This window comes from Macrobrachium rosenbergii, chromosome 6 (assembly GCF_040412425.1).
Source record: "Macrobrachium rosenbergii isolate ZJJX-2024 chromosome 6, ASM4041242v1, whole genome shotgun sequence".
Taxonomy (NCBI): Eukaryota; Metazoa; Arthropoda; class Malacostraca; order Decapoda; family Palaemonidae; genus Macrobrachium; species Macrobrachium rosenbergii.
This window is the reverse complement of record NC_089746.1, coordinates 27,764,294-27,779,639: the sequence shown is the minus strand read 5'-3', so window position 1 is coordinate 27,779,639 and position 15,346 is coordinate 27,764,294. Positions and strand designations below refer to the sequence as shown.

General features: G+C 45.7%; 1 protein-coding gene across 1 annotated transcript in view; it reads right to left on the bottom strand.

Moving 5' to 3' along the window:
• Window positions 1-15,346, bottom strand: part of LOC136839382 (G-protein coupled receptor 143-like) — a 44,533-nt gene that overhangs the window by 21,555 nt on the left and 7,632 nt on the right. Inside the window, 6 exon segments of the mRNA XM_067105302.1 lie at window positions 2,376-2,528; window positions 2,802-2,980; window positions 3,307-3,404; window positions 3,973-4,087; window positions 14,230-14,277; window positions 14,279-14,446. Of these exon segments, the coding sequence (XP_066961403.1) occupies window positions 2,376-2,528; window positions 2,802-2,980; window positions 3,307-3,404; window positions 3,973-4,087; window positions 14,230-14,277; window positions 14,279-14,377 (692 nt within the window). The 5' untranslated portion in view covers window positions 14,378-14,446.

Genomic DNA, 15,346 nt, shown 5'->3' with positions numbered 1-15,346 from the left:
TCCAGTCACTAAACAATCACTCTCCAGCCTTACACTAGGTCTCAATTTGTGCAGCCACCACAGGTCCTTAAGAGAAGGCATCCAGGAACTTGTAGACAGTGTCCCTCAGGTAAATGAAGAAAAAAGGTAGTCTGTCTACACCAGAAATATGCCCTCATTACCTGAAATACTGAAAGGTTCTTCTGAAAAGCAAAAGACTGCCCCAAGCCCCTGACTTTGTGTGCTTTCAAGTGAGAAGAGAGGCTGACCTCTTTCAGTAGCCAGAGTATAGAAGGCTTCGCTGCACCCATGGAGGGTTTAATAGACACTGTGTGCTTCATGAGATAGTCTTGGGAATCTGATCTCCTAAGCTTAAATGCTGCCTCCACACTACTCTTTGGAATAGGCAAGCGAGCAGAGACTGGCATGTCATTGTCTTTGCCAAAAAGGGTGTTTGCCCAAAAAGGGTGCAACTCATGCTTCACGAGATGTGACAGGTCCCAGAACCCCTCCATGCAGATCTGGAGCAGCACTTTTGAGAGATTATCACACTCAGCTTTGCACCTGCTGACAGTCTCATCTGCAGAGCTTTCCTTGGGAATACACCTGAGGTGTGACCTTCAGTCAGGTTGCCTTGGTCACAGTGGGTTTGAGGGGTCTTGGAATAAGTGAATGCCTTGTTCTGTGGGTCAGGTAGTTCTCTCCCTTCCAGCAGATCGAGCAAACTCCTTTTCACTCTCACATCAGGGAAGTACTACATGCCAGAGGATACAAAGGCTACTCCCAGACAGTTGAACTTGACAGTCTGCTCACTGATAAACGGCCAACTGTAAGAAAGACTTTTTCAGGAGAGTCTGTCGGTCTCTGCCTCACAGGTGCATTCCATGGAGTCCTTTACCATGCCATTTCACCACGCTATCTCATGGCTCGACCTTTGGCTGAACACATTTATGGGCTTCGCTGTAATAGGTATCCTGTCTCGTGATAAGTGGGCAATTTTCCTGGGGCTGTTAATGCTTGAAGGTAAGACCATTACCTTCTTAGCACATCAGGCATACCCAGTTATTTGAAGGAGAGACATGGTTTCCTCTCTCTTTTTTTACAGATTTTTCACAAGAGTAGCCTTTCACTACGGGACAGTTCAGAGTTGGGTACCCAACTCTGAACTGTTCCCAATCTCCTGACAAACTAGACGAGCTTCTTGCTGGAGTCGCTGTCAGAATGGGGTCTGGATTCTGACCCTGGTGCTCCTCAGCCCCTATTTTCAGTAGACAGAGGGGAGGAACAAGCACCCTTACCACCATTCAGGTGCACCTTGCGCAGCAAACCACTCACATAAGAGATAGAAGAGATCAAAGGAGATCTTTCCCTCACGTCAGTGCTAAGTCTGCACACTCTGCAGAATATACACATGCTGGGTGAGATGGTGGCTCTGGCTTTCCCTTGCACACCCCCGAAGAGGAGCAGGAGGGAGAAAATACCTCATTGCTAGAACGTTTGAAGCAGATTCATCCAGGTGTAAGCCTGAGAGTTAATGAGAGGACGAAGCTGGAGCAGACCTCTTATCTAAAAGGGTAGGTGCAATAGTACCAGGTTTGCTAGAGGTTTGATGATTACACGTTCATGATTTGCAACTCCACTCTCCTCCGAGAAGGATGAACATGCATGAGGAGTCTGCCTGGGTTTCTTACACAAGCCCTGAGACTTATTTTTCTTCTGCCTACATGGTGGAAGAGAGTCAAGGGATGAGGAGGACTACAATGACGAGCTTGCAGGTCTTGCATGCCTTCCACATTGAAGGAGTCTCCATCTTGAACCTTGTCTTTCTGATAAAGAGGCTCAATGTTGACAGGTCTGTCAATGGTCTCCAACTGCCATTTGCCTTGGGGACTAGGAAGACTGGCTGCAGAACCCTGGGAAAGGATGCTTTACTTGCTCTACAGCTCCCTTCTCCATCATCTTCCTATACATGTTACATATGTATGAAAAATATCAGGAACACTAGCTGAAAATGATTCTCATCTTGTCTGATGGTCTGTGCAATCTTTTTTTTTTTTTTGATGTTTGTGTACATCATCAAGTGAAGGACTTAAATTTGGGTGACGTTTATATCTGTCATCGGTAAGCGAAAGGTTAAGGCAGTACTCTAGTAATGTAGCTAGGCTATCCAAGTTTCTCAAATTCATTGCAGGCCACCAATTCTGAATATGGCTACAATCATATATTTCTTCGGTTTCATGGGTAAAGCCACAATTATGGCTTTTTGGGGGTTAAACAACCAAAAAGCAAATGACAGCTAAGTTACATATAAGAACTGAACTCCCCAAAAAGGAATGTTACTAGTCCTTTCTGAACCATGTGTGGGTCACATAAAATTAACTACACAATATTCTTACCTTCCTCGTGCAGACATTATTTGTTTTTCAACTCCAGAAAATGAGATGCAATAGAGAATTGGGTTGCCAATCATCACAACAACTATTGGAAGAAATGAACTGAGATAGTTCGGCAGGAAGCGCACATATGGATTTACTGCCTTACTATGACAACTGGGAAAGAAAAGAAAATAAACCATAAAACAATTTCTTCATGTAACAATAATATTTAAGAATTTACTGAAAAACCAAGACTCAAAAAGAAAATACTGCACATAATTTTACTTTATGCTCACAAAATAGCATGGGCTGGTAAGAAATGTAATAAAACCAATTTAAATTTATAAAATTCTAAACTGTGGAACTTTTCCAAAATTTTTGGGAAAAAATTAAGCATTAACTTTATGAATAAAAAAATGTCAAATTTACTTCACATTAAAGGCTTACTTGAGGTCGGGCAGATATAGAATGAGAAGTCCTGTGAGGCACAAGGCAAGTGGTACCATCCATGAGATAAAATGGTAAACTTGATGACTAACTCGCTTTTCTTGCATGACCAACTTAACATCTAATGCATAGAGAAATGTCCAACAGTATGTTGCTGTGTAAAAGTAGTGAATCATTCCCTAGAAAATAAGCTTGGCATTAATATTCTGCTAAGGTGTTCAAAATCACAATACACTAATGATCTCAAAACTAATGTGAGAGTGAAATATAAAATATTAATATTTAGATGAAAAAACCAAACAATTTATAATCAGTTAGATGAAAAAACCAAAAAATTTATAATCAGTTAATTTTATAATGTCACTTAAAAATTATAAACATGAAACAACGTGAAAACAGGAGAGCAGAAAGGGTTTAATGTAGGATTTTCTGAAACCCACAATTAAAGAAAAAATTTATACAAGTTCCTTTAGAAGCCGTCTCATTCAGAAAATACTGTACTTACAGATGTAATGATACAGAGGTACTGGCCAAGAGGACTATCATCTGGCTTTGAACCAAAAGTATCATCGGCTAACCAGGATGCTGATCGTATTAATATGCCTGTGAAATGTGTGATAAAAAAAAAAAAATTATGGTTTATTGAGGATGGTACTGTATGAAATAAAGAAAATTGTACAGTACTTATAAAATTATAAACTTTGATTAAGAAGGTAGTCTTGAAGTGAAGAAATATGAAAAAACCATTCACTCAAGGACACATGTACACATATATTTTCATAAAATGTTAGAGTTAGACTAAAGGAACTGTTCTAAAATGATAATTAAAAATATGGGAAAGAAAATTTTCAAAAAGTTAGACAACTAGTTATGAAGATACCAAAGGGAACGGATGAAAAGTTAAAGGCAGAAAGAAATGCAATCGGGTTCTAGGGATGCAGCAAAGAACCTATAATACCATCTGCAGTGTGCCACACTAAGCACAACTTAAGTGGTACTCACATAAGTTATTACATTATTATCAATTAGTTTAATGGGACCACTGAGTTAATTTACTTAGCTTTCACAGAGCTAGCAATACCCACTTATGTATCAGACAAAACTTATTTGATTCAATTCAGTAACTGGAATGATAAATTCATACTTAAGGCCAACTACATGAACAACTCACCTAGTGAAGCCATGAGGTCTGCTGCTGCTAGCCACTTGATGATAACCCGACCTCGAGTTTTGAAAAATCTCCCTCCTCTGGCAGCTGTGCCATTGCCAGAAGTGCGAGGCAAAATCTGTTTCAAAAGATAATAAGCAATTAATAAAATACACATTTCAGAATTACTGGTATACAATTACATTACATAGATGCACTAAAAACTACATCACTAATGCAAAACAAGTACTGTAACAGGGTTTATTCTTATGATGAAAATAGTATAGCTTTTATGCTTCTAGAAATAACAGGATCCATTACTTAAAAAAATAAATTATTAAAAATCACAATTTTTAAAAGTAAATTGTATATTTCCTAACTGTACAAACCTGAGGTCCTTTACATTAGGAATTACTTTCAGTGTACGCTGGAAACGGCTGTTGAGCTTTCGAACAAGGTGGTTAGGCAGTTAACTACCGTCCGCGAGGTGGGAGTACTGCCTGCCTGGATGTAAACATTCCAATTTGCCTTTCGGACCAGGTATCAGGTTGAGGGGTGGCATGAGGTGGGCATGAAATGTAAAGGACCTCGGGTTTGTATAGTAGGGTAAAATACAATTTACTTTTAAAAATTGTGATTTGTTCCGACATGATATACAAACCCTCGGTCCTTTACATTAGGAAGACTCACTGGTTGGAGGGAGGAATCTGAGTGAGTCTCCTGAACTGACTGGAGTTCACCACCTTGTCTTCCCTTCCTGGTCGATAGAGCGAGGAAGGGAAAACTGCCTCTGACAAAATGATCGGGTTGTAAGAAACACGGGATCAGTTGTCAGACTTCTGGGTTCCTTTGCATGAAAGAGGAATTGTCAGTTCATGCAAAGTAGGCTAGGAAGAACTTGGAGTTGGATGACATTAAAGCAATCACAAGCATTGGGTTTCTCTTATAGTCATGGTCTCCTTCTCCCCCTTGCAAGGGGAAGGAGTGGGGTTGCTTCTATCAACCTGAACAGAAAATAGAACGGAAGGCCCCGTTGGATGCTTACCTGGATCGACTGCCAGATCCAGCATGTAATGGCGTGTCCGCTCCCAACCTGTGGGAAGAGAGTCAGGATGGGGAGAAAGAAGAGAGGCCAGTCACTCCGCATTCATTCTCCCAATCACAACTGTACATCTTAGGCGAGATGCAACCTGTTCTGTTAGAGGAGCCAGGCAAGCTACACAACTTGTTGAGCAGCCACCACAGGACCCAAGGAAAAAGTGTCCAAGGGCTTGTGAGCAACATCCTGGAGGTAGGAGGAGGTGAAGGTGGTCTGTTGGGACCACACAACTGCCTTCAGCACCTGCAGAACTGACATGTTCTTCCAGAATGCGAGGGACAGACCAATGCTGCGGACTTCGTGAGCTCTTGGACGAAGCATACCGGTGTTGTCTTCTCCTGTAGCAGAATACGCTCTCCTTACCGTCTCATGAAGCCCGAAAGAGATGGTGTTCTTGGACGCCTCTTTCTTGGTCAAGCCAGTACTAACGAAGAGTCGTCGACACTCAGGCCGGAGATGTCGAGTCCTCTTCAGATAGCGCCGCAGCACTCTAACAGGACACAGTAGCATCTCGTCTGGTTCATTACCTACAAAGTCTTCTAGGGAGGGGATCGTGAAGAACCCGAGGCATGAGTCAGGGACCAAAGGATTTTGAGTCTTCGCTACGAAATCCAGGACAAAATCGAGCATAGCTGATCTCTATCCCCTCGAGTGTTTAACATCGAAGGAAAGTCTGTGCAGTTCGCCAACTCTCTTCGCCAATGCTAGGGCCAACAGGAAGACTGTCTTGAGGGTCAGATCCCTGTCTGACGACTCTTGTAAAGGCTCGTACGGTGCACAAGTCAGGCTCCTCAGAATGAGGGTCACATCTCACACTGGGGGCCTGAGATCCCTGGGTGGGCAAGACCTTTCGAAGCTTCTCATCAGTGGGGAAATCTCGAAGGAGAAAGAGACATCTACTCCTTTCAGCTGCAAGACTAGGCCGAGTGCGGCACGGTAGCTGAAACGGAGAGAAGCTTCTCTCGCCGGAGGAAGACGAGGAAGTCCGCAACCTGCTGAATAGCAGCTCTGATCAGAGAGACACCCCATCGACAACACCAACCACAGAAGACGGACCACTTTCCCTGGTATACCGCTGCAGAGGATCATCTGAGGTATCCGGCCATCTCTGTTGCTGCACGACGCGAAAAGCCTCTCGCTCGCAGGCGATGGTGGATAACCTCCGGCCGTGAAGACACAGGGACTGCACTGCCTGGTGGTACCGCTCTACGTAGGGTTGACACAGCAGGTTGGGCTGGGGGGGATCTCTCTCTCTCTCTCTCTCTCTCTCTCTCTCTCTCTCTCGGCGCCTCGGAGAGGAGAGCTAGCAGGTTGGGATACCAAACAGCCTGCGGCCATTTGGGTGCCACCAGAATCATTCTGAGATTTGGAGTGATCATCACTTGGTTGATCACTCGGTGAATCAGACAGAATGGAGGAAAGGCGTAAACGGCGACGTTGTCCCACAGGTGCTGAATCACGTCCTCTGCAGCGGCCCATGGGTCTGGCACAACCGAGCAGAAGACCTGGAGTTTTCTGTTGTGCTGGGTGGCAAACAGGTCAATGACTGGACGCCCCCACAGGTCGAATAGCCTTTCCGTTACTTCTGAGTAAAGGGACCATGCGGTTCCTATCACCTGATTCTGGCGGCTGAGCTTGTCTGCCACGACATTCCTCTTGCCTAGAATGTACCTGGCTGACAGCTCTACCGAGTGAGCCACGGCCCACTCGTGCACCTGCATTGTCAACTGGTGGAGCGGGATGGATACTAGACCTCCCTGCTTGCTGACGTATGCCACTACTGTGGTATTGTCGCTTATCAGTACCACGGAATGTCCCATCACTCGATCCCGGAGCTCTTGGAGAGCCAGGAAGGCTGCCTTGAGTTCCAGGATGTTGATGTGAAGGTGCTTGTCGTCTCTGTGCCACACTCCCGAAGTCAGCAACTCCTCCAGGTGTGCGCCCCATCCCTTGGTCGATACGTCTGAGAACAGCAGCATGTCCGGAGGGGGAGTATGCAGGGATACTCCTATCAAGAGGTTCCTGTCGTCCATCCACCAGTGAAGGTCCTCTCTCACCTCCTCGGAAAGAGGGATGAGAAAGGACTGGGGGTCTCAGGGCTGGGACCAATACTCCTTTAGCCTCCATTGTAGAGACCGCAGGTGAAGATGCCCATGAGGTACCAGCTTCTCCAGCGACAACAGGTGACCGATGACGACTTGCCACTGCCGGGCTGGCTGCTCCTGTCGTGACAGGAACAGCTGTGCTGCCTGCCTGAACCTGCTGATACGAGAGTCTGAGGGAAGACTTTCGCTGCCACCGAGTCTATCAGCATGCCCAGGTACTTTATCCTCTGCTTGGGGGTGAGATTTGACTTCTCAAGGTTAACCAAGATCCCAAGATAGCGGCAAAACTCGAGGAGTCGATCCCTGTCCCGTAGCAACTGTGAGTGGGCGTTCGCCAGGATGAGCCAGTCATCGAGATACCTCAACAGACGCATCCCGTGCGAGCGGGCCCAAGCTGACATGAGAGAGAAGACTCTCTGAATACCTGGGGAGCGGTCAAGAGCCCGAAGCAGAGCCCCCTGAATTGGAAGACCGTCTCCCCGAAGATACAGTGGAGGTACTTGCGAGAGGACGGATGAATGGGTATTTGAAAATATGCATCCTTCAAGTCCACCATAAGCATGAAGTCGTTCTCCCTGATGAAAGCAAGCACGGATCGCGCTGTTTCCATCATGACCTGGGTCTGGCGAATGAATCGGTTCAGGGGAGAGAGGTCTATGACTGGTCTCCATCCACCTGTGGCTTTCTCTACGAGAAAGACACGACTGTAAAAGCCTGGAGACTGGTCCGACACGACTTCCACAGCACTTGCTCAGCATGGCTTGCACTTCTTGCTGTAGTGCGGAGTCCTTCAGAATACCTTGGACGTATGTGCGGAGATGGACCGGAGAGTAGGTAAGGGGAGGCCGAGACTTGAAGGGTAGTAGATATCCCTCCCAAAGGACATCCAACGTCCAGGTCTTGGCTCCGTGTCACTGCCATGTTGCCCAATGGCTCGACAGGCACCCTCCCACCTTCGGCAGCATTGGGGGGGGAACGCCGCCCCTAGTGTTTCCCCTTCTTCTTCTTCCCCTTGCCCCCTTTTCCGGATTGGAAAGCGGGCTGAAAGGGACAGGAAGACCTGCTCTTTCTAGAGGAAGAAGAAGGCTGGGTGTTTCACGGGACCCTTTCGAAGACTGGGACTTCTTAGTGGCCGAGGAAGTACCAGCCTGATCCGAGGGCCTGGCCGCAGTGGAACACGAAGACCCGGAGGTCTTGGCCACTGCCTGGTGGACAAGCCAGTTGCTGTCATCGGCCCGGCGCTTATCCACCAACTCTCTAGGGAAGAGAGAGGCGGAACCCAGCAATGGTCCATTCTGCAGGGTCATTGCTGACTCGGGCCCTCAGACCTGGAGAAGCAAGAGAGAGAACGGTGTCCCTTCGCTTCAGGACCAGGTTAGCCCACAGGTTTGCCCACAGGTTTGCCATCTGGTGGGCGAGGTAGGAGATATCCCTAACTCCAGACTGGCATAGTCTCCCGAAGGCAGAGTCCTTCCCGGGTACAACAGCGCCTGAGGAAGCAGCCACCTTGGATACTGTGAAGGACCACAGATCCAGCCAGGAGACTGCCTGGGAGGCCGCCATGGCAGTGGCTTCCAGGGTTGTGGCTTCTTGCTGAGAGAGAGAGATGCTCTCTGCAGTAAGTTGCTGCAACATAAGACCCTAATCCAGACGAACCAGGTCCGGGTCAACCTGTTTAGGCAGCAATGCCCTCTTTGACAGAGCGTAGAAGCGCTTCTGGCGAGGCAGAGGAGGGGGAAGAAGCTTGTCCGAGCGGTTCGATCTGAGCGAATTGTCTTGCCCAGACACAAGACCATTCACTTGATCGAGGACCCCCTTGGCAAGGGTGGGGCACGGCAGCCCAACCGAACCTTGGGTTCCTTCTTGGGTCCCCGGTAGGATTCGAGGCGTGACGGATCATCCACATACGAGGCCGTGGTCCCTTCCCCGAGGTTGTTGTGCTGATGAATCAGCGCAATAACCTCGGCAAACATCCTCTGCATCTCAGGGGTGTCCACATCCTGGGGGAGACGACCCTCGAGTCCTTCCAGGGTGCAAGTCCTCCCGATCTACTCTCCATGCAGGAGGAAGAACCTCAGCAGACCCCCGTGATCCTTCCTGCACCACGCGGGCGTAAGAACTGGGCGAACTGAGGACCAAGCCAGGCACGTATTCCCCCAAGGTAGAACCTGGGAAGACAACTTGCCAGAGTGCCTCCTGTCTGACTCCTGCCCCCTGGAAGGAGCCCAGGAGGTACAGGGGACAGGCAAGGAGGATCAGGCGCTCCCACTGGCCCTGTTGGCAGAACCAACAGGGGCAGCGGGCTGGGAGCGATCACCAACCCGCGGTGGTGACAGCAGCCCGGGTCAAGGAGAGCGCTTTCGCTGGGCGAAGCAATCTCCCAAGGAAAGCGGAGCGGCTCGCATGAGTCGAGCCACAAGCTCACCTCCCCTGAGCCAGGCTGGCTGTGCAGACGTGGCCAGGGACTGGGAGGAGTCAAGCGTGCAGCTGGCTGGCGTGAACTTGTGCTGTCCTCTAGATGCGCCACAGTCTTCTTCAAGGCTGTAACCTCTCGGGAAGACTGAGCAGGGGACCTCTTCTCTGCTTCTCCAGGTATCCGGACTTGAGGGACCAGAGCACCTTCCCAGGAACCTGGCTTGGCACTCGCAGAAGTACCAGCAGAAAGAGTCGGGGCACCTGCTTGCCCAGACTCTTTCTCTCGTCCCACACCCGAGTCTGTACGGAGAGAGGTTTCTCCCATACCAGACTGGGGTACCCGGGTCCCGTTGGAAACCTAGCAACTCGCGAGCGAGTGTCCGACGTGGACCCGCTGGCCATAGAAGCAGGTTTCTTCGGCGCAGCAGGGAGAGCGCGGACCGTGGTCTGCATGCCCTTGGCTCCCGATGCGACTGACCCAGGGGCCAGAGCAGTGGTTCCCTGATCCGTGGATCAGGAGGAGACAGCAAGAGATTCCACTCCCTTCCCTGTGGAAGGAAGCAGGCCCTTAGAGGTCTTGGTGCGGGACCCCTTGGGGGGAGGGCAGGCTTCTTCTTCTTTGGCTGGATAGCCTCAGAAGGAGAAGAGGAAGAAGAGGCAGCAGACGAAGACGAAGATGAAGGCGACGAAGACAAAGACGATGACACTTTCCGCGATCTCTTCTTTGACTTCTTCTTCGCATCTTCCTCAGGATCAAGGTCAGGTCTCCAAACCATGCAGGAGCAGCCTAAGACTCAGGAGCAACCAGGGGGCCACAGCAGCAGGCGCAACCCGGGCACTGAAGATGGTGCTCAGGCCAGCAGTTGCTGGGGCAGAAACATTAGCGTGGCAGCCAGGAATGTCCAGTGGAGGAGCCAGGGTTGAAGGCATGGGTGGCGCGTGAGCAGCCAGGCCAGGCCGAGCCAGGGTCGAAGGCACGGGTGGCACGTTAGCAGCCAGGCAAGGCCGAGAGACTGGGAAGCAAGGAGCCATGACCATTGCCATGAACGAGCCAGGGTCAGCAACTGGAGCAGGCATAGATACGTATGGCACCGACGACGTCACCATATACGAAGGACCAGGTTGAGATAGTGGGGCCAGGAACCCAGGGGGCAGCGGTATGGGATGGTAGGTGGCAGGGGCAGCCGAGACCTGGGTGTCAGGATGCGAAGCCACCGTCACAAGTAGCTTCCCAAACGCTGACATGGTGACAGTCATGGTGGTGGAGGCAGTAGCCGAGTGGGTTGTCACTGGAGCGCCAGACAAGTGGGACACCAAGCCCTCCACTGACGGAATGCCAGGTAGACCCAGGTGTAGAAAAGCAGAAGATAAGTCTGATACCTGGTCCATGGAAGGCGCTTCCACCCCAAAACCTGAGGATACAGTCGGGTCAAAATGGGCAGCCTTCACTCACTCTGGGGGAAAAAATTCACCCCCAGAGTGAGGGGAAGCACCCGAGAGGATGTCCTGAGCAACTGCTCCCCCACGCCCTTCCACACCCGATGAAACAAATGAAGAAGGGGAGGGGGAGTCCTCACCCGAGGGAGAGGGAGCAAGCAGGGGAAGTTCGCCGGGAGGGAGGAACGATCCCGACGGATTAGCCACCACTGGAGTCGTCGGGGGTGCGTTACCCTCAGACGATTCCTTGGCAGGCTTCCGACGGTAGCGTCTCCTCCCTTCGAACCTATTCCATTGCTCAGGAGACCAGGCACAACACTCACTACAACGAGCATCGCGCAAACACAAGTCCCCTGCAAGTTGGGCACAGGGAGTGTCGGTCCTTGTCGACGCTAGATCGAAAAGTATTACATCTTTTGCCTCCCACCCCAGGACACACATGCTGGGGATAGGAGGGCTTAGAAGGCTTATCAACATTCATTATCAAGCAAAAGCAAGGAAAAATCTCACCGGGAAATTTGAAGGGCAGTCAGGCAGAGAGCAAAGAACAACGTCAGCATTCTACGGCGGCTGAAAGCAAATTGGAATGTTTACATCCGGGCAGGCGGTACTCCAGCCTCCTGGACGGTAGTTAACTGCCTAACCACCTTGTTCGAAAGTTCAACAGCCGTTTCAAGCCTACGCTGAAAGTAATTCCTAATGTAAAGGACCGAGGGTTTGTATATCGTGTCGGAACAAACCTTGTTTAATAAAATAAAGACTCCAGTACTGTACTTTAAGAAAGTTCTAGATGATCTGAAAATAGATACTCCACACAAAAGAACCAAAGATTAAAAAAGAAAAGCCTTTTTTAGAAATCTATGATGTCCAAAAATCACAAACCCTGAATCAACATGGCATGCTTCTAAACTGTCAGCAACTGCCCCCCCAACAATCCATGTATTGCTGCTCCTTTTATGGCTGCCTATTTATGAATAAAATATATCATTGTTCAGTTGATAACACACTACAGAATCAAAATGGAAAAGACAATAAATACTTGAAATACAAAAAACTTCCAGGAAACACCCACAAATTAAAATTAATGACAAAAAATATACAGAAGTCATATGGGATAAAAGGTGGTCTTGCCTAAACTGCACAACTAAATTAACTTTCTGCCATACATTTGATTATTTCCTGGGATTTGAAAGGTAATTTTTTTCACTGATCACTTAGATTTAAGAAAAATATTAACCATGATACATTTCTAACATCAAGATTGTAAATACAGTGAACGGCATCAATTCTGTGGAACATAATTTGGAGAGTAACTGTCAAGAATGTCAGAAGAAATGCAACTTAGCACAACTGAGACACCACCTATTTTATGTAAGTTGTTTGTAGTAAGTGGCAAAGGCAGAATTTTCTGGTTTTTAAACTTTTAGCTCACTGGCTAGAACAAAGCTTTCATTTCCCTTTGGTGGAAACACTTTGCCTGTTTTAGCATTACAAAATTGTTAAAAATCCTATCTAAGACTGACCAAGAAGTCACAAAAAATTCTCCATTCCACCTTACAGGCCCTTATTCTATCGTTACCATCCATATCCAAATGAAAATTCAAGTATATCTACAAACCAAGTTGTAAACAGAAAACAAGCCTAGATAACTTGCTGACAATCTTCTATCAAAACTGGCAACCGAAGTAGACTGACCGGCTACAGGTGGGGGGTGGGGGAAGTAGATGGATAGACACAAATATTCGTAGAAAACTGAGTGTTCTCATTTCTTGTTTCAATCTGTCGAACTACTGCTTAAGGTTCAAGTAAAAAATGTACAGTACTGCTTTTCAATATTTTTCACTAGAAATATAATGAGTCTGCTGTGAATTTCCATAAGTGGTGAAATTTGTGTTTCTCAAACACTACTCAAATGCTCTTCATAGCTTCTGTGATATGTAACTTGCACCTATTACTGTTATATTTAAAACACCTCTTATTTACATATTTTTTGGCAAGACTGCATTCTTCCTTTCTTTCAAGTTCAAGTATAGTGTTCTTAAGCTGGAGAGGTAATACTGCCAAACCAAAATAAAGACTAATATTAAATTCTGATATGCAAATGTAAGCTGGCCTTCTTACTTATACCCTAATAAAATAAGATGGCTTATCTAAAAATAAGCAAAATTAAAAAACAATACGACCAGTTCCAAAACAATTACAAAAATTTATCTAAACAAACAGCACAGAAAACAAAACAGTAATACTGTAGTATTTGAAAAATGCATAATTAAGTCATTGAAATACTGTAATGATTACAGAACACATCTGTACATATGTACAACCTGAGAACTAATAACAAATACAAAAACCATCAGTTTACTACTTTGGCACAAGCACATAGACATTTTTGATATTACTGTTATTGTATAAATTAGTTTCATATTACTACTTTTTCCTGTACCTATACAAGTTCCTGAGATGTGCAAATAGAAAAAGGTAAAGTTAAAGAAGTTGGATAGACCATTAGCAAGACAGTGTGCAAACATTATGAAAAGTAAGAAGCAGAAAGCAAAATAGTGGGTAGCTAGAAGAACAGTGCACACAGAGAGAGAGAGAGAGAGAGAGAGAGAGAGAGAGAGAGAGAGAGAGAGAGAGAGAGAGAGAGAGAGAGAGAGAGAGAGAGAGAGAGAGAGAGAGAGGTTAACCAACAATATATGCTAATGAAGGTGACCTTACTGGAAAGAAAAATGAGCACATTCTGATAAGTAGTATTTTTCAAAGACTGCATATCTTGTTATAGGTGTTCATTCAACTCTTGAATTATCAGCAGAGAATTTTCAAGAGCAAACTGTCTCTCATTAGTGAAAGTGGAGTACATTTAATATACATCTGTGGCCAGCTAGCAGTGCCTAATAGAATGTGAAAGCTTTAATGGTGCTCAAGAAAAAATGAAGGTGCAAGAAAATGACAGACGGGGGCACCCCAGGCTAGGACTGCCTTGCTCTTAACCACCAAGTGACTGAACATATCAAGGTCAGTAAAAAGGGCATTTGTAAGTAATAACTCAACTTTACATGTATGCATTATGAGTAAGTCCATTCTATTTCTCAGATTTCTAGGCAATGAAGCACAATAACAGCCAAAAGCTATTGTTTTTAATAACTATCAAGTACAGTAATATTTCAACAGTACCTATAACAAAGGAAACCATTAAAATTTACAAATCAACCGAATGATACCTACCTGATAAGTTGCCCCAGCAATACCAAATACAGAAGCCACTATGGATATCCAAGTTATAGGGAATAGACTGGAAGTCTTGAAGGAAATCTTTGCTGAATGCATTGTTGGTGGTTATGCAACAAAGGGACTCGATTGTTGGGCTGGCCATGGCAAGCAGGTGTATCGATAACCAAATCGATAACCTTAAGCAATTCTAGAGGAAAGTCTCATCACTTACCTATTAAAAAATAAAAAAAAACTTTGATATTACAGTTTGATATTGATTATTCAGGATTGCAATATATACTAAACTGACAGTTTATTATTGATTATTAATATTGATTATTCAGGATTGCAATATACTAAACTGACAGTTTATTAAATGCAAGATTATTGAATGATATCAAGATCAACAACAAATGAAACAAAAATGGTAAATGAAAAAATTCAAATCAAAGGAGATAGTCAATCATAATTTTCTTCCTGAGAAGATGTTTTCACATTCTAATGACATGGATATACTGTCATGAAGTATTTTTACTGCTAATTATTACTCTCGAGAGTGAACAGCCAATAAAGTGCAAGTAAACTAAAAAAAAAAAAAATAAAGGAATAAAGGAAAGAAAGAGGATTTTCAAAAAAGTGCATTACTAACATCTACTTGAGGGTGGAAGAATGAAAGTGGGAGTAGGTGAGTTGGAATAATGTTAAGGATAAAAGAATGATAGAGGTAATGAAGTAATAAGTAATACAGGAACATGTAAGACAAGGTAGGCAGTGGAAACAATTTATAAGTTCTGCAACAAGAAAAGTTTGGAGACCCAAGTTGAAATGTATCAAGGAACTACAAGAATCCACTTTTTTTTGTGGAAGTTAAGTAAATTGTCTAAATGTAACTTATCACTGAGTGTATTTGAGGCAAGGGCTACAAGGATATGAAATGCAGGAACACCATGTAGTCCATATGTCAAAATGTAATTACTGGTGAAAAAACAAATGGATCCCAGTATTTTATAGAGGTTTAATCAACTATCCAAAATAAAATGATCACCACAATGAATAAATGGGAGAAGAAAGGTTACCAAGCTAGCACTTACACAAATATTTTGAAATAAAATAGAATGCACAAACTGAAAGC